This window comes from Eurytemora carolleeae, unplaced genomic scaffold, assembly GCF_000591075.1.
Source record: "Eurytemora carolleeae unplaced genomic scaffold, Eaff_2.0 scaffold1243, whole genome shotgun sequence".
Taxonomy (NCBI): domain Eukaryota; kingdom Metazoa; phylum Arthropoda; class Copepoda; order Calanoida; family Temoridae; genus Eurytemora; species Eurytemora carolleeae.
In genome coordinates this window covers 38,408-63,830 of record NW_019397127.1, presented here as the reverse complement: position 1 = coordinate 63,830, position 25,423 = coordinate 38,408, and the positions used below count along the sequence as shown (strand labels likewise).

The window sequence follows — 25,423 nt, the reverse complement described above, 5'->3', positions numbered from 1 at the left end:
GTTTGAAATATCAAAGGTTTACATTATCAGGTTGCAAGGATATAGGGATACAAAAACATATGTTTGTGGCAAAGACTCAATTACATTAATAAAAAAAGCTGTTTTTGACCCTTTCTAGTTGTTCCCTTGGTTCTGTATCATATAAAATAAATGAATTAAGGATATATTTTAAGAAAGGAAATATTTTCTCTTCCTTGGAGGAAAACTATTTCATGTTTCTGAACAATGAAACATTAACATGATTTATTTAGAATTCCCCATAGGGTCAGTTAAGGGGGGGGGGAGGATAAGGCTAAGCAAGGGGGGTGGATAATTCTTTAGGAAAATTGAAAAAAAATTCTGGTGTTATGTTAAATGTGCAATTATTAGACAAGACATTCGTATATATATGTTCCCTTTGGCCGGCCGAACGGCTGGACCGAATGGGCTGAACATATTTTTTTTTTACGGGCAACGCCGGGTTTTTTAGCTAGTATTTAATAAAAAAAGTAGATCGAAATGGAACACAACAAATTCTTGAAATGTTTAATTTTAAAGTTTAAATTACGAAAAGGTTAGTTTAAATTGGGTAAAAAGAGGTTAGATATTGCGTAACATGTGACATAACCCATTTAATAATTTTGGCACTTAAACACTTTAAACATTTATTTTTGTACATATTTACAATTTTAGCTCAAAAAGGTTTTTTTTTCTATATTAGCTGTAAAAGTGTTGGTACATTTCAGAGTCAAATCAGACTGATTTTTATTTGTAAGAGTGATTCCATTTGAGCAACATATGATTTGATAAAACCAATTTGAATGTTAAATTACCGATTTAAAACTAAAATTACAAGAAGAATGGCGTGAATGATTACAGCAAAGGGGCTAACTTGGGTCCCAAATGATGTCATTGACTGAGTTTTAGGTTGTGTTGAAATCACTGCCGGTTTAGATACTCCACCTAAACAGAAATGGAAAAGTTGATAAAAAAGTAATCTCTCATGATAAGAGGGGCAAATTCGATTCTTATTTTCATTAGTACCCTTTTGACTTTTAGCTGAGAAATGATGAAGAAGATATCCTAGTTTTTTCTATCTAAAACTTTATAATTCCCGATAGCAGTGTCTCGAAAAAATTTACTTGTGTGCAGATTAAAAGGCAGAGACAAAAAATCAAATCGAAAAAGTTTAACACTTTTCAAGATAGTAAAATACGATTTTTCCTCATTGTTATACCAGATGAAAGTACCGCTGTAATCTATGCATTAGAGACATATAGAAATAAAACTATTGATCAAGAGCATGATTAAGTGTTGGGGGTTATCTCTCCCTAGTTCAGTAATAATATCTTAATATTTTTAACATTTTTATGGTTTTTAAGCTTTTTTTCCTGTTAGTCCTGAAAAATAAACACATTTAGCAGAATTGTAAATGATCAATCCATTGAATTCTTAAACACTGTACAGTGTACATTAATTATTAAGAAAACTTAAAAGCCTGATCTACTTTTAAAAAAAGATAATATTTTAGGTGAATAGACTGCTACTATTTATTGAACTTAAAAATCTATTTTCTAGGAGTTGATTTTGACGAGGAAGGGATGGCTGCTCTCATGGTTTTGTAATTACTCCCAGGGTTTAGCAGTGCACTCATGATTTTGGAGTTGCTCCCAGGGTTTTGGATAAATATAAAAATTTATCCGACCTTTTATGAAAAGTCCGTTGAAAACAGTACTTTAAAACCTCAAATTGAAAAAGGGCTTTGCTTTGTCTTTGTTCAGATATTTACAGGAAAAAAAAGTAAATTTGAGTCCAGGTAGCCTGTGGCGATTATTTAATCTTGATTAGCCAAACTGAATAAATTTGGTTTAACTTTTACATTAAACATTATTGTTAAACGTGAACGAAAACCTCTATTTTTAGCTAGATACGTAAAGGTTTCATTTGAGCTGGTTTAATACATCGTTACAAGTCATCTAATTTTCAAGTTTTTTTGTGAAAAAATCAAATTTTTCGCCTGAAAAAAATCTTTAATTGATTGTTGCCATTAAAAATGTATTTTTACTCAACACTCGAAAATAAGAATTGCACTACACATTAAGTTATTGAAATATCTGAAGAAAACTGAGAAAAAAAAAGTTTTCCTCAGTTGGGAACAACGTTTAAGGGTTTGGAAGAGTATAACCTGAGTTGAGAATAAAGCTGAAGGGTTGGGAAGTATATCACCTAAGTTGGGAGTAGAGATGAAGGATTGGGAAATATGTTGCCTAAGTTGGGAGTAAAATTGAAGGGTTTGGAAGTAAATAACCTTAGTTCGGAGTAAAATTGAAGGATTGGGAAAGGAATAACCTGAGTTGGGAGTAAAGTTGAAGGGTTGGGAAGGGTAGCTCCACCCAAACTTGTTGTATGCTTCAATCGTGGCTTCGTAAGTAACCCAGGCCGAGAGATGTTCTAAAATAAAAACGTTTGAAATAAAAACTTCATCTTGCTAAAGTGCAGATCGGTGGTTATATAAATACAATATTTTTTACCTAAATATTTTTGTCCAAATAGTTTTATGTCGTTTTCTGCATACAACTTTTGCCAGGGCTAAAATTTGACATAGCGCAAGAAGAACTAATATTTAGATTACACAATTTAAAATAACTTTTTTATTCTAAGCTAAATGTTGACACTGAAAGAAATGAAAACACAAGACAATTAACACTAATTGGACCTCATGGAAGAGTTTAAACGAGAGTTTCCTGCAGTTTCTGCAAGGAATATGCCAGGAACTAGGTCGATTTTCAAACAAGCCTTTGGGAATCACAATGGGCTTTACATAATTAAAATTTAATTAGAAATAAAACTATATGCCAAAATATATTTAAATGAAACAACCACAAATCTAAATTAAATCTAATTGAAAACTATTAAGCAGTGAAACTTTAATTGTATCTGGGATTTGATACAATTTTGCTTTATGGCAATGCCTTTTTTATCTCTAAAGGGATTGTTCGAAAAACTGAAAGGGGGTGGAGGCTCATCCCGAATTGAATTCGAGTTTGATAGCTACTAATTTTACTTCTATCTGTTGCGTCTTTAAGGATGGTTAAAAAGGACTCATACTGAAGAGAGTAGACCACATACAGATTAATGACTTTCAGGTTCAAGCAAACCTTTTGTTTCGGACTAAAATGCAATACATTTGCAAAATCTTCTTACGGTTTGCAAAATTTTATCCTTAGTTCTGATTTATGCATATTTAAAAACACTTCGATTGTTTGCTGAATGAAATATTGCACAGTGGAAAGCAGTATATACGTAAAGACATAAAAACGGAACAGTACACTGTACACTGTTCATTGTTTTTACCCTTCCTGTAAGACTACACCCCAGTCTAAAATATGCATGATCCGTGTCGGTACAACGTACACGTACATGTACATCATGCTACCCAGTGTAGAGTTGATCCAGCACGCTTTATGCAACAAATGTAACCTTGAAAAATCACAGTGACTAATGTGCCTACAATGCCCATGCCTATCTCTACCTCCCCCTGCAGAGAATGCTTGTATATTGTATAATGTATATTGTCTATATATTCTATCTTGACGTATATTCAAGTATAAGAGCTCAATCATTGCTTCGCCCACTTCATCCATATTAATACCATCCTGATAATCTTTATTCTTCAACCCCTCCTGAGCCAAAAACTTAAGACAGGGTAAGACTAATGGTTTAAGGCAAGTTTGTAGATATCAAATGTTTTTGTTAGAAATATTATTTTCACGGTTAGTTTTGTATTCTCTTTTATTTCTTTATTTCTTTCTAAAAATCTACACAAATGTATTATATATACCCTAAAAGGAAACTTGTGAGTTTCACTAAACGATACTCTTTTAAATTTTCAGCTCTGAAGGTGTTTAGAGAATCCAGATTCATCATCATCTATTCATCCTACCAGCTTATCATAGACTTACTCAAGATATTTAAACTTTAGAATAAAGTTTTTTTTTAATTTAATGATTTAAATTTGTTAAAAAAAAGGTTGAGCAGGTTGTCTTTTAAAGAAAAAGTTAAGTTTTCAAACAAAGCAGTGAGCTGGGTTCCAAGCTTTGCCTAAAAAGTTTTCAAAAATGTTCCAAGTTGTAGTGTTCATCTTCAAAGTGTACTGGATTTGGCACAAAATGATCAGTACTATTATATCGAGTAAAAATTGCAAAGTGGTTCTTCAATAAATACAAAAACTTCTACTGAGTACTGTATTGTATACTGAAATATTTAGTGAGTACTGCATTTAGTACAAAATTACCTAGTGAGTACTACATTGAGTACAAATTACCTAAGAAGTACTGCATTAAGTACAAAATTACCTAAGGAGTACTGCATTGAGTACTAAATTACCTAAGGAGTACTGCATTGAGTAAAAAATTACCTACGGAGTACTACATTGAGTACAAAATTACCTGAGGAGTACTGCATGGAGTACAAAATTACCTAAGGAGTACTACATTGAGTACAAAATTATTTGAGGAGTACTGCATGGAGTACAAAATTACCTAAGGAGTACTGCATTGAGTACAAACTAGTATCTTGAGATTCTTCCGAGATTTCTATTTTGAACCAAGGCTCCTGGGAGACTGAGTGCTTCCCCTAAAAAGAGCAGTATAAAACAATGGTGTTTGGTTCTATAAACTGTTTGTTTTCATTTGCGGGTTCTCTTGGAAAGTGACTTGCGTATTTCTTGCTCTTAAAAACAACGAAGAAACTATCAGATTCAATCGTTTTGAGTCGGGAAATCGACGGTATCTTCCACATTTTTAACAGACTAAGGTTTCAAGGATATTGTTGTAAATCGTGCGTTGTCATCTTTGCGCTTAGGGTCACTTAAGATTAAGCTTACACTCCCTTAAAAATAGTTTGTAAATATACCTGAAATCATTTACTTAGAATAGTTTGTAAATATACCTGAATTCCTCTGTGCTTTATAATAGTTTGTAATTATACCAGGAATCATCTGTGCCTTAGAATAGTTTGTAATTATACCTGGAATCGTCTTTACCTTAGAATAGTTTGTAAATATACCTTGAATCGTCTCTACCTTAGAATTGTTTGTAAATATACCTGGAATCGTCTGTGCCTTAGACTAGTTTGTAAATATACCTGTAATCGTCTGTACCTTAGAATAGTTTGTAAATATACCTGGAATCGTCTGTGCCTTAGAATAGTTTGTAAATCTACCTGGAACCGTCTGTCCCTTAGATTAGTTTGTAAATATACCTGGAATTGTCTGTGACTTAGAATGGTTTGTAAATATACCTGGAATCGTCTGTACCTTAGAATAGATTGAAAATATACCTGGAATCGTCTATACTGAAGTCTATACTTGATAACGGCAGTTGCACTAGAGCAGGTCCAGGCTTCAGAACAAATAATAATATAATAATTATGCTCGAAATTGACTTATTTATCCAAATGAAAAACTTAAACATTTTTCTCAGAGATCGTTGATTTATTCTAATGTTCTAAAATGTTGAATGTTGAGAATGAGATACAGCTTGAAAATCAATTTTGATCTGATCGACGCAGCATTCATTTTTCAACCTACTTTTAAATTTATGACTCTTAAAACAACAATTACAGAAATTTGTGAGCCTAAATGTGGTCTTTTTGTGCTTTCACCATTATCGTCGATATTAGGAATTTCGCTCAGATTTCAATTCATAAGATAATTTGTCTAATTCTTAATTTCATGATTATTTATTTAAAAATATCACTTGTACAATTAGGTTGACGAATAAATGCCGCAAAATGTTACAAAGATAAAAGACGATCTTCAAGCCTTCTGTCAACTGTCAACTTTTATGGGACACACTGTTTTTATACAATTTAGATATTAGATATTTGTGCCTAGTAAATAGATTCCATTATTCCACTCTCCACTCAGTTCAGGGCAGTATTTGGGGGGCTCAGGGATACCTAGGTTAAGGTCAAGTTCAAGTTCAAGGTCAAGGTCAAGGTCAAGTTCAATTTCAAGGTCAAGGTCAAGGTCATGGTTAAGTTCGAGTTTAGGTCAAGTTCAAGTTCAAGTTCAAGCTTAAGGTCAAGGTCAAGGTCATGTTTAAGTTCAAGATCAGGGTCAAGGTCATGGTCAAGGTAAAGTAAGTTAGAGAAAATGTCATGGTAAATTTTTAGTCAATTTCAATTAAAGGTTAGAGTGAAAGTCATAAATATTGCAAAAAGGTTCAATTTCATAGTAGATTTCTAAGTATTTAAGTTTAAGGTTAAACTTTAAATGCAGAAAAGGAGAATTCTAATACAATTCAAGGTCAATTTTATGGTCAAAACTTTAGCAGAGGTTGAGGTCAATTTTATGGCCAATCCTAATAAGCAGTTAAATTCTACTTCATGGTAAATCTTGGGTTGCAATAAATGTCAATATCAAGTTAGAGCTTACAGTTAATTTTAATGTCAATTTTGCAGAAAAGTTTAAGTTAGTTTTGTGGGTATATTTAGTTACAGTAGATGTCAATTTCAAGTAGAGGTTATAAGGTCAATTTCAAGTAGAGGTTAAGGTCAATTTCATGGTCGATATGTAAGTGAAATAAAAGTCAATTTCATGATCGATATGTAGTTGTAATAAAGGTCAATTTCATGGTCGATATGTAGTTGTAATAAAGGTCAATTTCATGGTCGATATGCAGTTGTAATAAAGGTCAATTTCATGGTCGATATGTAGTTGTAATAAAGGTCAATCATGGTCGATATGCAGTGGTAATACAGGTCAATATCATGATCGATATGTAGTTGTAATAAAGGTCAATTTCATGGTCGATATGTAGTGATAGTACAGGTCAATATCATGATTGATATGTAGTTGTAATAAAGGTCAAATTCACGGTTGATATGTAGTTGTAATAAAGGTCAATTTCATGGTCGATATGCAGTTGTAATAAAGGTAAATTTCATGGTCGATATGTACTTGTAATAAAAGTCAATTTTATCGAAAATTTATTAGTAGGTTTAAGGTCGAATCAAGGTAAATCTTAAGTTGCAGTAAAGGAGAATTTTAAGGTAAATTCTATGGTTAATAGTTTAGTAGATGTTAAGGTTTATTTTGTGGTCAATCTCAAGTAGATGTTGATTTGTTTTTCATGATTAATCTTTAATTGAAATAGGTCACAAACAGTTTTACGGTCAATCTGGGGAACAGACCTGTGAGCTGTATTGTGGTCTCTCCTCGACCATAAACATTGCTAGCTAAGCAAGTATAGTTTCCTAGAGTCTCCAGTTTTACTTCAGATATAAACAGAGTATGCACAGATCCCTAGTACCAGACAAACCATATCAATATTTAGGTAGGTATCTAGCCAACGTTAAACGTAAAAATATTTGACGGGCAAATTTTTTTTAAAGGAACGAATACCTATTGACAAAGGAATTTAGTCTTTGCCACAAACTCTGATTTTCCAATCCTCCTTTCTTTGCAACCAAATGTCGTAGACATTTGATAATTCAAACTATAAATTCTGTTATATCATACAATCTAAGTTTGAATTATCAAAGGGTAACATTATCAGGTTGCAAAGATATAAGAATTAGACTATTTGAGTTTGTGAAAAAGACTCACTTCCTGCAGTAAAGTTTTCAGGTCTAAATTATATGAAATGTAAGTACATAACTATATTGTTTTATCAGAAATAACAGAAAAGAAACATTTCTTGGAATTTTATACTCAAACCTTTTCACCAGAGAGAAGTACAACTCTCGTTTAAGAAATGACCAACCTATAAGGGTAAAGGCTCCGAACCAACGAAAAAACAACATTAACTCAATTGAAAAGTCGTGTCCAACTCTAAATCGTTTTCATAAAAAATACTAAATTAGTAATAATTACATAAAATTTAAAAAAAAAGGTTTCTTCATTTTTCAGACATTACTGTTTACTAACCCCCCTGAATACCCGTCTATTCTGGGTTAATTACTGTTTACTAACCCCCCTGAATACCCGTCTATTCTGGGTTAATTTAAAAACTGATATGTATAACTTAATCTCCCTCTTCTCAATGCCAAGGCTTAGAGTGCATGGATTACTAGGATTTCTCGAGGATTTTCTAGATTTATTAAATCCTAACATCACTGCTCTAGGATATCAACTAGAGGGCTTATATACTGGACCAACTTATTTATTAATACAGAAAATTAATTTTAAGGAAATTTTTTTTTAACCCTTAAAGGGACTGTATACATAATTTCCACAAGAAGAAAGGCATTTCAAATTCACAAAGGTACATTTTAGATCTTTTTCTGAAAAGAATAAAGGAGATCTCCTCAAAGTTTAAGACAAAAAGTTTAAAGAGTATCTTTGTGAATTGAACGAACCACCAATTGCAATTTCGTCTACAGTTGCTTTAACTCGGGAAAGAAAGGGGGGGGGGACTCTATAGTCCTAGCCGAGTGTTTTTTTTCAACCCATTTTCAAATCTATTCCTTTAAAATACTTCCTTGCTTCATAAAGAGAAATAAGCTTTGATGACTTTACTCCTTTCCTTTAACCTCTTCAAGATTGAGACTAATTGATAAGATGAAAGTTTAGATAACTTGAATATCAAATTAGATTTCTCAAATAACACTTGAATTTAATTGAATATAATTTTCACTCTATATCAAAAAGAAATTTAGATATAATTGCTGAAAACATGATTGTAAAAAAGAGGATTGTGGATAGCAAATATCTTATAACTGTAGGAGGGGGGCGAAGGGGTTCGTAAATTTCATTGAAAAATGTTAAGAATAGAAGGTTGATGATGTTTGTGCCTTAGATCTGAAGAAGGTATTGTTATCGTGATCCAGAACCATTGAGTTGTGGTACCATGTCATACTTCCAGTTGGACTAAAACAAACAAATATTAAATATATAAAAACTTCTGTGCTGGAAACTCCTGTGTAGGATACCCTTAATCCCGTTCGCTTGATCTCGATATCCACTGTGGACATTTTTGATTTCTGCAAAATCCTTTCTATTGGATATCCCTGCTGGGTTCCGACCAACCAGAGTTCTCTCATTGATTGAACTCAAAATTTCCCGGCTCCTTATTGGGTGTTTGGTTTATGTAAAAGACACTTTTCTGGGTTAAAAAAATTGGGTTATCCGCAGATTAACAAAAAAAGGAAATCAAGCAATCAAAAGTTTAAAGCTCTGATTATTTTGCTGCTTGAACAGCAGTTAGCCCAATGTCAATATGCCTCAAAACCAGTAAAAATGCAGGGTTTGTTTATTTAATTTTGTTTTAAATCGTATATGGTATATAAAGTCAAGTTATCAATTTGGAGCACGTTGTTGAAAGACATAAAAAATCGTTAAAATATGGAAACACTTCAGTCGATTTTTGAATTTATTACCTCGTGGTTGATTTTAAGAGAAAACTATCATTATTGGTATTTCTAAAATTCCTAGCCTGAACCGTGGGATTTAATGCAGAAGAAAACATTGTTTACTTTGAATTTAAATTTGGATGATATTGGAGGTTTGAATTTTCTTTGAAATATGTATACAATATGTATACAAGAAATATGTTGAAAATTTAAAGTAAACATTGCTATACATTCATATTACAGAATACTGTACAAACAAAGTATACCAGGGGGGGGGGGGAATTGCACAATGCACTATTCACCATTATATTTTCTGAGGATTTGTAATGGCTTTACAAAATAAATTCTTTGAAGCATTGAAATGCATCTTGTATTAAAGTTTCTAGTAACAATTCTTGTAATATTTGTTATTTTTACCGTGAAATAGCTTCACACAAAAAAGGCCTACAAAGTGCATAAGTTTATTACTACTTGGCGTGCATTGTACGTGTGATTATTACTTACCAGCGTACATTGTACATGAGTTTATTACTTGACTCTATGCAGCATGATTATGATTTCAGACCATCTTTACTCAAAATTTTTATGTCGTTCATATTTTAAAGCTGTTAGAAGTATATTTTTTTAACAATAGAACAAGCCATTGATATTATAAGAATTTGATATATTATTGAGCGATTTAAAAAATAAAATTTCGACAACCCATGCCCAGGCTGAGCCCAGCCACTCAAAATCAAATTTCGCCCCCCCCCCTCTCATAAAAGTGCTAGCTGTGCCACTGGGTGTACATTGTACATGAGTTTATCTCTACATGGTGTAGATTGTACATGAGTTTTTCTCTACATGGTGTACACTGTACACGAGTTTATCCCTACCTGGTTTACACCGTGCACGAGTTAATTCCTACCTGGTTTACATGTACATGAGTTTTTCCCTACCTGGTTTACACTGTAAACGTGTTTATCCCTACCTGGTTTACACTGTACATGAGTTTATCCTTAACTGGCGTACATTGTACATGCGTTATCTCTACCTGGCGTACATTTTACATGTATTTATCCCGACCTGGCGTACACTGTACATGTGTTTATCCCGACCTGGCGTAACTGTACATGAGTGTATCCCGACCTGGCGTACACTGTACATGTGTTTATCCCGACCTGGCGTTCACTGTACATGAGTTTATCCCGACCTGGCGTACACTGTAAATGAGTTTATTCCGACCAGGCGTGCACTGTACATGAGTTTATCCCCACCTGGCGTACATTGTACATGAGTTTATCCCCACCTGGCGTACACTGTACATGTGTTTATCCCGACCTGGCGTACATTGTACATGAGTTTATCCCCACCTGGCGTTCACTGTACATGAGTTTATCCCGACCTGGCGTACACTGTACATGAGTTTATCCCGACCTGGCGTACACTGTACATGTGTTTATCCCGACCTGGCGTACACTGTACATGTATTTATCCCCACCTGGCGTACATTGTACATGAGTTTATCCCCATTTGGCTTACACTGTACATGAGTTTATCCCCACCTGGCGTACACTGTACATGAGTTTATCCCCACCTGGCGTACACTGTACATGAGTTTATCCCCACCTGGCGTACACTGTACATGAGTTTATCCCCTACTGGCGTTCACTGTACATGAGTTTATCCCCACCTGGCGTACACTGTACATGAGTTTATCCCCACCTGGCGTACACTGTACATGAGTTTATCCCCACCTGGCGTACACTGTACATGAGAGTTCCACTGGTTCTCCTATTCCCGTGTATACAACTTGTGTTACAGGAATGACCTCAGGAGAATCTAGAAAATATTTAGATCAGATAGTTCCACAAACATGAAAGAAAATTATGAAAAAAAAAACTCAAATAAAACTTACATAACAACCACTGCCCTCTCCCAAAGTGGGCAAAGTTGCGTTACTTTCAAAGTTTCTTTTTTTCTGGACAAAGTTACTTTGTTTTTCTGGACAAAGTTACTTTGTTTTTCTGGACAAAGTTACTTTGTTTTTCTGGATAAATTTACTTTGTTTTTCTGGACAAATTCCTTTGTTTTTTTTTCTGGACAAAATTTCTTTTTTTTCGGAACAAAGTTCCTTTGTTTTTCTGGACAGAGTTCCGTTACCTTTGCCAAGAAATTAGTTCCGTTAACTTTTATTGATAAAAAATGCATGGCCTCTACTTGTCAAACCTCTGTTAAATAACGGAAATTGTAAAAACGAATCAATCGGTAACAAAGGGATTGGGTAAAGTACACATCACACCTTCAGTTTAGGTTTAATGCAATCGATTTTTAATCATTTTCATAAATTCAAAGATTCAACTTGAAACCAACTTTACTTTCATTAATGCAAAGCATACGGTAGATATGGGAATAAGAAGTTTTCAAAACAAAAAGAAAACATGAGATTGATTGATTTATGGATTAATTTATTGATGGTTTGATGAATTGAAATGTTACTTAGATTCTTTAAAAAAAAAATTTAATTAAACATTGATGGTTTTAAATTTAATAAGTTTATTTACCACTTTTAAAAAAAGGTTTTTTTTCTAAATTCTTAATAAAGAATAAAAAATATTTAAACAGTCTATTGAGGGATAAGACTAAGAGGAAGTACTTACGTTTCACATTGATTCTAATAACATGTCTGTCTGGGAACCCGACACCATTTTCTGCAGTACACGCATACTCACCGCCATCTTGTCTAGTCAACAAACTATCAAAACAGGTTCATAAATTTGGTGGATTTTTTACTCACGAGAATTACAAAAAATTTGCGGGTCAAATTTATGGTTTGACTCTGAATTCTCGTAGCTACTCTGGTTTTGATTTTTACGCATGGATGGGTATAAGAAAACAATTTAGTTTGGCTACAAATTATATATTCAAAACTTTAAGTTATTCTTAAGAACTCTTAAAAAACATACAAATCTATATATAAATTTGGCTTGTCTGTATGGGTGTCTTGATGTTTGTTTGTTTGTATCCAATAAACGTCAAAACGGCTGAACCGATCGGGCCCAAATTTTTTGTGGGACATCACGTGACCACAGGGAAGGTTTATGAATGATAAAAATTAAAAAAATGTGTTTTAAAGGTTTTTAATTTTGTAAAAAATTTAAATTCTTGAAAATCCTCTAATTTTTTTTTTAAATCCGCAAATTTTTTTCTTTTTTGTTTTAAAATGTAAACAAAAAGAACATGTTCACAATTCAACTTTATATTAAACGTCTCTTGTTTTGAAAAATAACACTCCTATTTTTAAAGTGGAAAGAACGTATTTAGAATTAGAATGATGGTACCGTTCACTTATTTGGAATTCTGGCGGCCACAGTTATCTTTGAAAAGTGAACGAACCCTTCAAGAAGAGATTAATCAATTAAAGACATTAATTCTTTTTAATTGTAGTAAGTGTTTAGTTGGTTGATTCCTAGTAAGGTTGGTTATCGTGAGAAAACTTCGGTCATAGGAGAACAGTTCCAGGGGTATACTTCCGGTACTCCTACTCCATTCAATCTAGAAATATACTTCCGGTACTCCTACTCCATTCAATATAGAAATATACTTCCGGTACTCCTACTCCATTCAATATAGAAATATACTTCCGGTACTCCTACTCCATTCAATCTAGAAATATACTTCCGGTATTTCTACTCCATTCAATCTAGAAATATATTTCCGGAACTCCTACTCCATTCAATCTTAAAATATAACATCGGTACTCCTTTGCGATTCAATCTAGAAATATACTTCCGGTAATCCTACTTCGTTTAATCTAGAAATATATATAGTACTCCTACTCCATTCAATCTTGAAATATATTCAGAACTCCCACTCCATTCAATCTTAAAATATATGTAGTACTCCTACAGCATTCAATCTTGAAACATATTTAGTGCTCCTACTCCATTAAATCTAGAAATATATTCAGTACTCCTTCTCCATTAAATCTAGTAATATATCTTATACTCCTACTCCATTATATCTAGAAATATATTTATTACTCGACTACTACTCCATTAAATCTAGAAATATCCAGGACTCCTACGATCCATTCAATCTCGAAATATTTAATCAAAAGTATTTAATCAAAAAAAAGATTTTGCTTTCCAAAAAATGTTGGATATTAAGATAAAAATGTAAAAAATTTCTTTTTTAAAAATAAATTTAGTTTCAATTAAAAATAAATGAATTTCAAGTTGGTTCTTAATAATTCATTTCAAGAAATAATACTTCAAAAATTTGTTTTGAGTGAAAAAAGTTTTGTGAAAAGGACAATAGAAAGATTTTGATACTTTCATGCTTGATTGGTATTTATATAAAATACAATATTAATACAATGAAGACGACTTTTTTGTTTATATGTTAACAAGCATTTTTCGATTTACAAGTTTACAAGTAATCAAAGAGAAGCTTTTTCAATCGACAGCTTTTTTTGACTTCTATGTTTATATGTATCCATGCTGTTTAACAGCTTGATATAAATAAAAATTTTAATTGAAAGTCGTCTTCATTGTATTGATATATTCGCCTACCAATGAAAATACTTTATATAATTCTTGTCAGACAATTCTTTTATCATGAACTCAAGTGTAACGGGAAAAACTGCATATATAGAGAATATAAAGAATATAAAGAAAGGATTAGAATTCTCTTTTAAGAAGTTTGAAGACGTAGGATTAAGTTTCCTCCTTTTCAAAGAAAATCTTTTTATAAAAATCTAGAATTTCCATGACAGGTTTTCAATAGACAACAGATAGAATTCTTGTGGGGGTATTATCCAGATATATATCTTACTTTTTTATTCTGATTCAAAAGGTTTGGTTTGGTAGAATATAGAAAATTAGGGTTTCCATTCGCAAACTTTTGCGCAATTTTTGCGGAACGAAAAGCAAAAGTTTTCTTTCTTTGCGCATCAGTTTTGCGAGAAAAAAAGCAACAATTTGCGCAATCATTCGCAAAAGTCATTTCCCGCAAAATTGCCATATTCCGCTTTTGCGAAACTCAAGTTTTGCGCAATTCTGCAACTAGAGTTTTACGCAATTCCGCAATTTCGTAAAAATCAAACGGTTGGTGACGGTGTGTGTTTCTTAGAATTCAATTCTTCCAGTGCTGGAAGGTTTGTACCAAAATCCGAAACAGATTGTCCAGTAAAAGTTTCGACAATTTTAGTTTTGGACATGCATATTTCCTAAAAGTGGATTCTTCAGGCATTGGTTACTTTCTTGCATTATTTTATATGAGATTAAAAAGATTTCAGAAATTTGATTAAAAAAATTTAAGAATATAATTCATACTTGATTAGGCAAAGCTTTTAAGGGTCACTTGAAATTATTTAATAGGATTAACATATTGCCAAGTTTCACATTTTCTAATTTCTATTTTATAAATTTTGGTCCCTTAATTTAAACTTTTTGTAACTGGAAGTAACCAATTGAGGGTAGTATACTCGTTATCATACTCGTATGTTAATATTTTTAATGTATGGAATAAATCTTCAGTTGTTTAATTCTAAGCTTAGAATATCAATTTTTGACAATTTGTCTAAAAAGTTACATTTTGCGTAAAACTTGCGCAAATTGCGCAAAAAAATTGCGCAAAATTAAAATTTCGTTTCATGCGCAACTTTCACAAAAAAATATTTCCGATTTTGCGCAAAAAATAGCGCAAAACTCATTGCGTTTCATGCGCAAAAATAGCGCAAAAGTTCGCAAAAAAAAAATGCGCGAAAATAGCGCAAATTTTGCGCAAAAGATTTGGCCATAGAAAATTCAAACTAAAAACAAACTTAGGAAAGAAGAAAATGTCCAGAAATTTCCTAAATGAAAATGTATTGAAAGGAAACTTTCCTTCCGGAAATAACTATGGAATTCGTACGGACGGGTCACACACTGAAAACTTTGATTTATTTGAAGTACCGTATCGACTTTTAAGCAGTTGGGGCAAAATGTACTGCAGACAGCAAAGTTAATATCTTTTAATCACGAACATTGTATAATATATATATTCATATTCAGTGTAAATGTTTTCTTTTAGTGAGAAATAGTATTTTCCTTTTGTCTGTGAATATTAATATTTATGCATGATATCATCAACATTTATTCTTTTCTTATCCAGACCATGGAACCAGAAGGGTAGGTATCATTAAGCCATAATTATAAATTCATTCATTCATTCCTTAAAACCCAGAGCTGTATCTGTAAAAACAACTCCAATGAAACAGCAATAAGGTCTGTCAATTTCAAGATACAAATACATATAACTAAAAACCCTTCTTAAAGAGACAGTCAGCATTTTTTCAAGTAATTTCGATTTCAAAAAGATACCCTTTAAACCTTGTATTAATCCACTTTGTTCAGACAAAGTTTCAAAGGGCACCGTTCCGAATAGAGGTTCACTAGAAATTACGCAGACAGTCCCTTTAAATGTTTACCTTCGGCACTGGGAATCCTTTAGCTCGGCACTTTAAAGTGATGGAAGATCCCTTCATCACTTGTAGTTCTCCAGGAGCATTCAATTCTTCGATCGTTGGAGGCACTGAATATTAATATCATTATAAATATTTTGCCATTTTCAAAACTAAAGTTAAAACCTTAAGCTTTTTATAGTATTAGATAGTTGTTAAGTTCATCCGAACGATAAAGACCTGGCAAGCCTTCAAATTTGGCCCGGTCGTAATTGTTTATGCATAACAATCATGACAGATAAGATTGCTGAGAAATCACAAAATATAAAATAAGATTTAGTATCTGATTTATCAAAAAGAGTAAACGTTATGCTTATGAAAGAAACGCTTTTAGGAACTGAAAACTTGCCTCATACTCAAACTTTCTGACCCTTTTATCTATGTAACCTGATGTGTCTTCGACTGTTAATATTAATTTTTTCTAGATAAAAAGTCTAAGTTCAAATTATCAAATGTTTAAATTATCCTGTTGTAAAAAGAAAGAGATTGAAAAAAATCTGATTTAAATTGCTTTCCAGAGATCAAAACTAATTTATTAAAAATAAGACAGTAAATCTATGTGTACACCTTTAAGTTGAGTTGGAATAGACTTTGACATGGGAAAACTTAGTTTTCTAGGAAAAGCTGGGTTTCCAAGCTAGTTTGTAAATAATCCTTTAACGTGGTTCAATTTCGTTTTTAGATTTTATTTCAATGTTTAGTAACATGTCTTGACAAATTTGTTAGGGTATATAAGTTTCTTTAGTATCTCCTTTGTTTACTTTTTATGTTACATGTTTGCAAGAATAAACTTTTTTTTACAATTTTCCCCCGAGTTTTCTCCCTTAATTAAGAAATTTATAAATTACGGTACTATAAAACCAGGGGCCTAAGCTCTAATTAAACACATTGATTAATAACCATACAACCTTAATAAATGTTACACCATCATATATACAGTAATATCTAAATACTTAGTCTTGAAATTGTAGGGTTCATGAGGGTTGTGGTGTGAGAGGGGGGTTAAGTGTCTTATCCTAGAATATTTATGTACACTAGTCTTATCCTAGAATATCTGCATACTATGACTTAAAATCTTACCAATTACTTAAAAATCAAGCTTAGCACAATTGTGCTTAACAGTTATAAATGTTCATAAATAGTAAGTAAGGGAGGTCAAATCAAAAGATTAAGACGTTTAACACATAGATGTCGACAAAGTCTTACAAAATTTATGCAACTTTACATATATATCTAGATATATGTATGCATTAGTATAACGTATTATCTATAGAATAAAACATATAATATACATATATGTTGCGTAAAGCCGGCCAAACTGCTGGACCGATTGGGCGAAATTATTTGTGGACACTCATGGGTGGCCGGGGGGTCTTATAGGCTACAATTATTTTTTTCCACGGGCAACATCGGGCCTTTGAGCTAGTATTCATATATAATATTGGAGTTATATTCCTAGAATATTATATTTTTAAGACATAAGTTCTAGAATTGATATATAATAATAATATTAAAACAGATTACAATTTTGTGTCCTCGAACAAAAATAATTGTATAAGATTTGTAGTGTTAAACAGATCATATTCAGCAAATACGCAACCAATCTGAAAAGACTGTGGTTGAAAAAAGGAGGGGCTATAGTATATGTTGATAGTTTTACTATGGAGGTACAATTTCATGTAGTGTGTGTTGTGGTAAAGGGGGGGTCAAATATGATATAATAATAAAACATGTTGAGTACTACAAACTAAGACTAGTTAGTAGAGTAAACAAAACAAAAAAACAAACAATAAACATCAATGTCAACAACAAATACATTCGACAGATGAATCAATAAAGAGACATAAGGGGGGAGAGGGGGGGGAAGGGGGGTAAACAATGTAACTAATCAGACATATTGACACTGTAAGTAGAGTAGGAGTAAAAACAAACCATGAATAAAAGAATCAATCAGAGTACAAAATGATTTGGTTTGGTTCAATCAGAGTGCAATATGATTTGGTTTGGTTCAATCAGAGTACAATATGATTTGGTTTGGTTCAATCAGAGTGCAATATTATTTGGTTTGGTTCAATCAGAGTGCAATATGATTTGGTTTGGTTCAGGGAATTTAGGCAACTTGAATCCTGATTGTGTAAACCTTTGATATTTCAAACTTGGACTATTTGATTTAGTAAAAGTAAGTTAAAAAGTCAATAAATATCAGTTTAGTGTTCAGTTAACGCAATTTTAATGAAACTGCCGTTGTCATTTCAAGTGAGTGTGACCCTCCATTTTACAAAGGGCACGTCTTATTCAAAACGGTATCCGTTTAACTGAAATGTGATCAATAATGCGGGAGATATCGTCGGGTTTTTTTTGCTTGTAAAGTGTTTAATTTAGTTAGTTTCTCCATTGTTTCTGAACCAACCCAAATTATCATTAATATTTATGCTTAATAATAATACAAACATTAAAAAACTGACTGCCCAACATTTGCTTAACCATATAAAGGCTGGGACCTTAGAGAATAGGTATAGGGTTGAAATGCAAGTTTATAGGTCAGCTCTTGAAAAAAATTAGATCGATAACTTTTCTGGTTTGGTTGCTAGGAAGGGTTAAAAAAATGTCAAAAAAAGGTAAAAAAAATGTAAAATATATATATATATATATTTTTAAAACAAATATCAAAGTGTGACACATGTTTCTACATCCATTTAGTTATGGGCTATTTTACATTTTTTTATACACAGACCGAACTGTTTACTGCCCTCTACTCTACCCTATGCATAAAAAAAAGAAAATTTAACAAAACATCCTTTAAATTTGTTATTAGAAGCAAACAAATTTCACGGTAATAGTGTTTAAAATGAGAGTGCTAAGAAAGGAAAACTAAAGGAGGGGCGCCAAACACGCCCCAACCCAAACTGTTTAGGGTTAAGTGTTGCCAGAGGATCAAAAATATTGTGCTTGCCTTTTAACATCCTTTATGCTTTTATATCTTTCAGACAATGCATAGATCATTGTTATACTTTTATACATATTTTTGTTTGGTCTTAAAAACAGAAAACTTTGCTTACCCAGTATGTCAAGTTGATGCGTGAGAATCAATGGATTTTCTATATCTGTTTCAACCTGAACGATATGAAAATGTTTAAATTATTAAAGTTTATTTCGCACACAAAAAATGGTACAATAAATTAAGACAAAGACAAAAATGAAAAGAGGAACATATGTAAATATAGAATATCAGTTGTTAGTCAGTACAAAACAAATTATATCATTATATCATTAAATTCATGATAGTTAAAATCGCTTACAGAAAAATTCTATCAGTTGATAAATGAGAGGTATTTTCCAATTCTGATCATCTGGTAACTTTGAAAATGTTAAATTTTTTTTAACAACATTTTGGGACAAATTTTCCACCAACACATTACAATCATTTGCAATTATATTAAGATTTTTACATAAAACTGTGCGTTTATCATTTCTAAACAAAATATAAAGTAAACGAATGCTTGACTTATTTGTACTGATCATTCTTTCAGAAAAGGCAACAAATCTGCTTGCTAATAAAAATTTTAATTTACAAGCATCTAGAAATAGGCTCTGTAAGGTATTTATGAGTATTTCGGGGAATATCAAATAAAATTCGAATTGAAACATTCCCTGAATTATAACTTTAAAACATTGGTTCTCTAAAAGTCCCATAATTATTGTACAGTTTGACTACGGCTAAAGGGTCGGCATAGTAAAATTCTTGTCCTAAAGAATAAAGTTTAGAAATGAACTTTGCGCGCTAAACATTACAGTCATTGGTCAAAGAATTATCTATCTGCAAAATGTTACCCACATGTTTAATTCAACTGATATACGGAAGCTGTTGTCCAAATGGCAAATTTTATTGTAGAAAATTTAATTTAGAAAGAATTTGTTGAATTAGTTCAAACGCCGCAGCTTCGTGAAATAAATATTATTTTTGTAAAGATTCGTTTATTCATAAATATTCATAAATATTATTAAATAAATCATTTACTATTTCCATGATGTTCATCTACAGTCATAAAAATGTTATTATTTTTTTATTATTCTCCAGATATATAGATTCCTATAGAAATTAATATTATATCTATACCTCTGCATTATTTCTTGGTGTTTTTTTAATTTATATTTTGACGAATAAGATAAAAAGTACATTTCTTTGCACTTTTAAAGGGACTGTAAAGGAAAAATGAAAGGGCCGGGGTAAAGATGAAACCTAAGAATCTCAGGAGTAGATTGAGACATCTGATGTTCCCGTCTCGAGAAATTGATATAAAACTGTGTCAAAATTATACCAAAACACATCTATGTAAGATTTTGTATAAGATTTGTAGTGTTAAACAGATCATATTCAGCAAATACGCAACCAATCTGAAAATAACGATATCCCAGAGGAGCCTGAGAAACTCAAGTTTGCTCCTATTATTATTTGAATTTAAAAATTTTTCATTTTTAATTGATATAATTGATAATATTATCTATATGTCCGGAGCATGTCACCTGAACACAATTTTGTCGACGAAATAAAGAAATAAGTTCTTTAAAAGAATTCTAAAGTTTGTCAAAGAAAATTATGCGAATTCTTCAAACTGCGTTTAATGTATTTTGCCCTGCATAGCATTTTAATGCTTTTTTTTTGGATTTGCCTCACTAAGACGACCTTTAATTTAAAACTGGGAAAATTGCTTACTTTTTGTCTCGTCCATGGAAAGGGCACTCTTATTAATCAGTAATTGCGTAGAGGCATATAAATGGTCTTAAATAAATCAGAATTTTACCACAATAATTTTTTTGCTGGTCGCTCCCTTTAAGAAATTAGGTTTTGTTCAGTGTACAGTGTACAGTGTACATACCTCACATGTGTACTGCCCAGCATCTTCTACAGTCAGATTACTCAACATCAAGTCAGTGTACACTAGTCGTATCCTAGAATATTATGTACACTAGTCTTATCCTAGAATATTATGTACACTAGTCGTATCCTAGAATATTATGTACACTGTCGTATCCTAGAATATTATGTACACTAGTCTTATCCTAGAATATTATGTACACTAGTCTTATCCTAGATATACTTATGGACACTAGTCTTATCCTAGAATATTATGTACACTAGTCTTAACCTAGAATATTATGTACACTAGTCGTATCCTAGAATATTATGTACACTAGTCGTATCCTAGAATATTATGTACACTAGTCGTATCCTGGAATATTATGTACACTAGTCGTATCCTAGAATATTATGAACACTAGTCGTATCCTCGAATATTATGTACACGAGTCGTATCCTAGATATACTTATGGACACTAGTCTTATCCTAGAATATTATGTACACTATTCGTATCCTAGAATATTATGTACACTAGACTTATCCTAGATATACTTATGAACACTAGTCTTATCCTAGAATATTATGTACACTAGTCTTATCCTAGAATATTATGTACACTAGTCGTATCCTAGAATATTATGTACACTATTCGTATCCTAGAATATTATGTACACTAGTCGTATCCTGGAAATGGAATATTATGTACACTAGTCGTATCCTAGAATATTATGTACACTAGTCTTATCCTAGAATATTATGTACACTAGTCGTATCCTAGAATATTATGACACTATTCGTATCCTAGAATATTATGTACACTAGTCGTATCCTGGAAATGGAATATTATGTACACTAGTCGTATCCTAGAATATTATGTACACTTGTCTTATCCTAGAATATTATGTACACGAGTCGTATCCTAGATATACTTATGGACACTAGTCTTATCCTAGAATTTTCATGTACACTAGTCTTATCCTAGAATACTCATGGAAACTAGTATCCTAGAATATTCATGTACACTTGTCTTATCGTAGAATATTTATGTACACTAGTCTTATCCTAGAATATTCGTGTACACTAGTCTTATCGTAGAATATTTATGGTCACTAGTCTTATCCTAGAATATTCATGTACACTAGTCTTATCCTAGAATATTCATTTACACTAGTCTTATCCTAGAATATTTATGTACACTAGTCTTATCCTAGAATATTTNTTGCAACCCTAGATCTACTACTACAGCTTGCAACCCTAGATCTACTACTACAGCTTGCAACCCTAGATCTACTACTACAGCTTGCAACCCTAGATCTACTACTACAGCTTGCAACCCTAGATCTACTACTACAGCTTGCAACCCTAGATCTACTACTACAGGTTGAGTAAAAAAAACATTATAAGCAATGATTTGCACAACATTTCCAAAATAAATCTATTTAAGAAGTCTACAATAAGTGATTTTTCATAAATCATTAAGTTATTGATGAATTCTCATGAAATTTTGGAGAAAAAAAACTTTGTTCCAAAAAAATGGTGTAAACTTTTTTTCAAATTTTAATGTTACTCTAGCTAAAATCAAATACAAACAATAATTTTTAAAAATTTGCTCAAGACATCTCTGATCCAGTTTTTTAAACTGACCTTGTAGATTTGTCAAGGACTCCACAAAACCTCGTTTAGAGATTAAAACAATGAGGGAAGGAATTTTAACCAAATATTGAAATATTTAAACAATTTAATTTAAACCGCAGCTGCAGCATTCCTCAAATTTATTAAATTAATCAAATTAAAAAGAGTAATACAATTGTTACCATGTTCAGTTAACTAAATACTAAATGGAAAAAAGTTTCTTTTAATATTTGTCTAATTTTACGTTTATCAGGTAAAAAAGCCATGTTCCCAAGCGCCCACTTCACAAGGTTATTTTCACAACTGGCGAGTCATTCCTAGGCTTCCAGTCTGTTCTATCCATCCTAACAACAGCGCTCGGTCCCCTTATCCATCCTAGCCGCAGAGCTCGGTCCCCTTACCAATTCTATCCACAGTTTTCGGTCCCCTATCAATCCTAGCCGCAGTGCTCGGTCCCTTATCCATTCTAGCCACAGCGCTCGGCCCCCTTACTAATCCTAGCCATAGCACTCGGTCCCCTTGCCAATCCTAGCCGCAGTGCTCGGCCAACTTACCAATCCTAGCCGCAGCACTCTTCCTCCTACCCATCATAGTCACAGCGCTCGGTCCCCTTACCAATAATAGCCGCAGCGCTCGGTCCCTTTCCCAATCCTATCCACAGCGCTCTGTCCCTTTACCAATCCTATCCGCAGCGCTTGGTCCCTTTACCCATTCTAGCCACAGCGCTGGGCCCCCTTATCCATCCTAGTCGCAGCACTCGGCCCCCATCTCAGCCTGCCTTAAATGTATACATTCGGGCCGGATGTTGCTGCTAACATTTAACATTTGGGAAGAATTACCACGTGGGAAGTTGGACTTGCGAAAAGGCCTTGAGGGAATTACCTAACACCATATATGTAACATGATAACTTAAAAAAGAGCTTGTAAAGAATTGAGTCTTAGTTTTGCTACAAACTCTGATTTTCTAATCCCTATATCTTTGCAAATTAATGTCGCAGACTTATGATATTTAAAATTGTGATTTCTGTTAGATCAAAAAGTCTAGATTTGAAATATCAAATGTTTGCAAAGATAATAAGATTAGAAAATTTGAGTTTGTAGCATAGACTCAATTCTTTTCTTGTTATAACATTTTACCCTATGAGATTAAGCTGTATGGGGTTTAAGTAAGGACATACTTAATTAATTTAAAACGTCGAGTTCACATGATGTTAAAGTAAAAAGTACACGGTATTTATCAACTTAATATACATACTCTGATATCCTGCAATACTGACTGCTTTTAATGTGGTTTTTTCACAAGAGATATTTAAGTTCGTCTTTTTTATAAAAATGCTCTTAGCTCGTCATCTTTTTTAGACCATTCTACGGCCCTCAGGGACTTCTTTAAAACTAGATTTTCAAAATTAATTTGAAAAAAAACCAATTCTGTTTCTACCTGTGATCTCGTTTAATCCTAAGATTTCCTGCTGTGAGCACCCTGTTCCCAAACTTCCAAACCACCACCTGTTAAAATAAAAATGATTTGTCTTCATTCGTATTTTAAACCCAAAAGATTTAAATTTTTCAACTTAACCGCCTGGCATAATGTGTAGTGTGATTTTTTTAAATTTTGGATTCTTAAGAGAGAAAAATAAATTGCTAGTACATAATCTTGAGTTAGGATGATACAGGGCTGCCCAAAATGATTGAGAATCTCAATAAATATGACTTCGCCTCGAATATAGATTTTTTTAAATTTCTGCAAAAAAATCGCAGAGTTTAAAAAGCATTTAGATCAGATTGATAGCCTTTCATTTTTTGAACTTTTAGATTTTAGCCTTTTAAAGAAGTAATTGGCAAAACTTTAATGGGAGCTTGCAACCCTAGATCTACTACTACAGGTTGCAACCCTAGATCTACTACTACAGCTTGCAACCCTAGATCTACTACTTAAACTTCAGTAACGGGCCTTCTAAGAAAATGAAGTAGTAAGCTCGCGCAGGTTTCTTATTTGTGTTAGAAAAATTCAAAGTATACATAAAACGTAAATGTAAACATGAATATTCTATAAAAAAAATTATTTTTAGCTTATTTCTATCTTACTTAATTCCAAGGAAGGTCTATGGCCGGTCAGAATGTTAAAAATTTGCTTCAAAGTAATTCCCAAATCCGCCAAAAAAACAGAAAATGTCTAAAATCTTGATATTTTCAGTATTTGTAAACTTACTGCACCCTGCAAGACCCATAACCTTATATAAACGTTCATGGACGGAATTTTCAGGTTTATTTATGGTATCAGACTATTAGGTTCATGTCATTAGAAAATACATAGATTTTAACTTTTAAAACCCCTAGTAATTGCTATAAGTAGATATAAGCAACAAAACAAATAAGATTATTTTTGTACCTTGCAAGGTAGAAGAACTTCACCCATGCTCTCTACTCTGAAGGTTTTGGGTAGAGAAAGAAGAACCGGTTTTCCTCCAGGAACCGGTTTCCCTGGCCCAGGATCAAACCTCACATCAAGGCTAGCTGAAAAATATTGTAGTTTTTCAATTTTATCAGAAATGAATTTTTAAGGAAAGACAATTAAAAAATATAAGTTATTAGTTGAAAAAACAGTATAATCTCCATTAGGTTTGATCAAACACAGTATTTGGTGTAATGTTAGTAATCAAGTTTTTATTGTACACAGGTTGAATATACTCATTATAAAAAATGTATATTATATTGGTATGTTTGATGTTCTTAATCTACATTGTTAAATACACACAAAAATTTATCATTACCAACAAAAAAAAAACTACTTTTCTTTTAAATTCTTTTTTACAAGTAAATGCTAATTGTAAAAAGAATTGGCTTATCATTTTCAAAACAGATTTTAAAGCTTTAGAGATATTGAATAAATAGCAACTGCCAATGATAGAAATTTATGAAAAGAGTTAGTTAGTTGATATAGTAGGGCTCTGGGCTAGCTACACTACTGGAAAGTAATTTGATCATTCAAATAAATATATGTAAATATATACAAATTTATAGCTCAGCTTTATGTCGTCTTTCTTTTTTATAAACTTTATTCCTAAGGCCACGCAACAGTGTATTTTTTATTTTTCGAGAAATTTAATGATTT

General features: G+C 32.3%; 1 protein-coding gene across 1 annotated transcript; it reads right to left on the bottom strand.

The window, feature by feature from the left end:
* Positions 1–345: 345 nt before the first annotated feature.
* Positions 346–23,812, bottom strand: LOC111712159 (protein amalgam). The gene is made up of 14 exons (XM_023486705.1): positions 23,750–23,812; positions 20,698–20,770; positions 18,880–18,934; positions 15,788–15,891; positions 12,785–12,870; positions 11,976–12,058; positions 11,073–11,157; positions 8,779–8,854; positions 7,177–7,288; positions 5,872–5,940; positions 5,320–5,381; positions 4,521–4,614; positions 2,329–2,430; positions 346–942 (listed from the first exon to the last, which is right to left on the bottom strand). The coding sequence occupies exons 2-14, from the start codon at positions 20,743–20,745 to the stop codon at positions 809–811; spliced, it is 1,110 nt and encodes a 369-aa protein (XP_023342473.1). The 5' UTR covers positions 20,746–20,770; positions 23,750–23,812; the 3' UTR covers positions 346–808.
* Between the last annotated feature and the right edge of the window lie 1,611 nt (positions 23,813–25,423).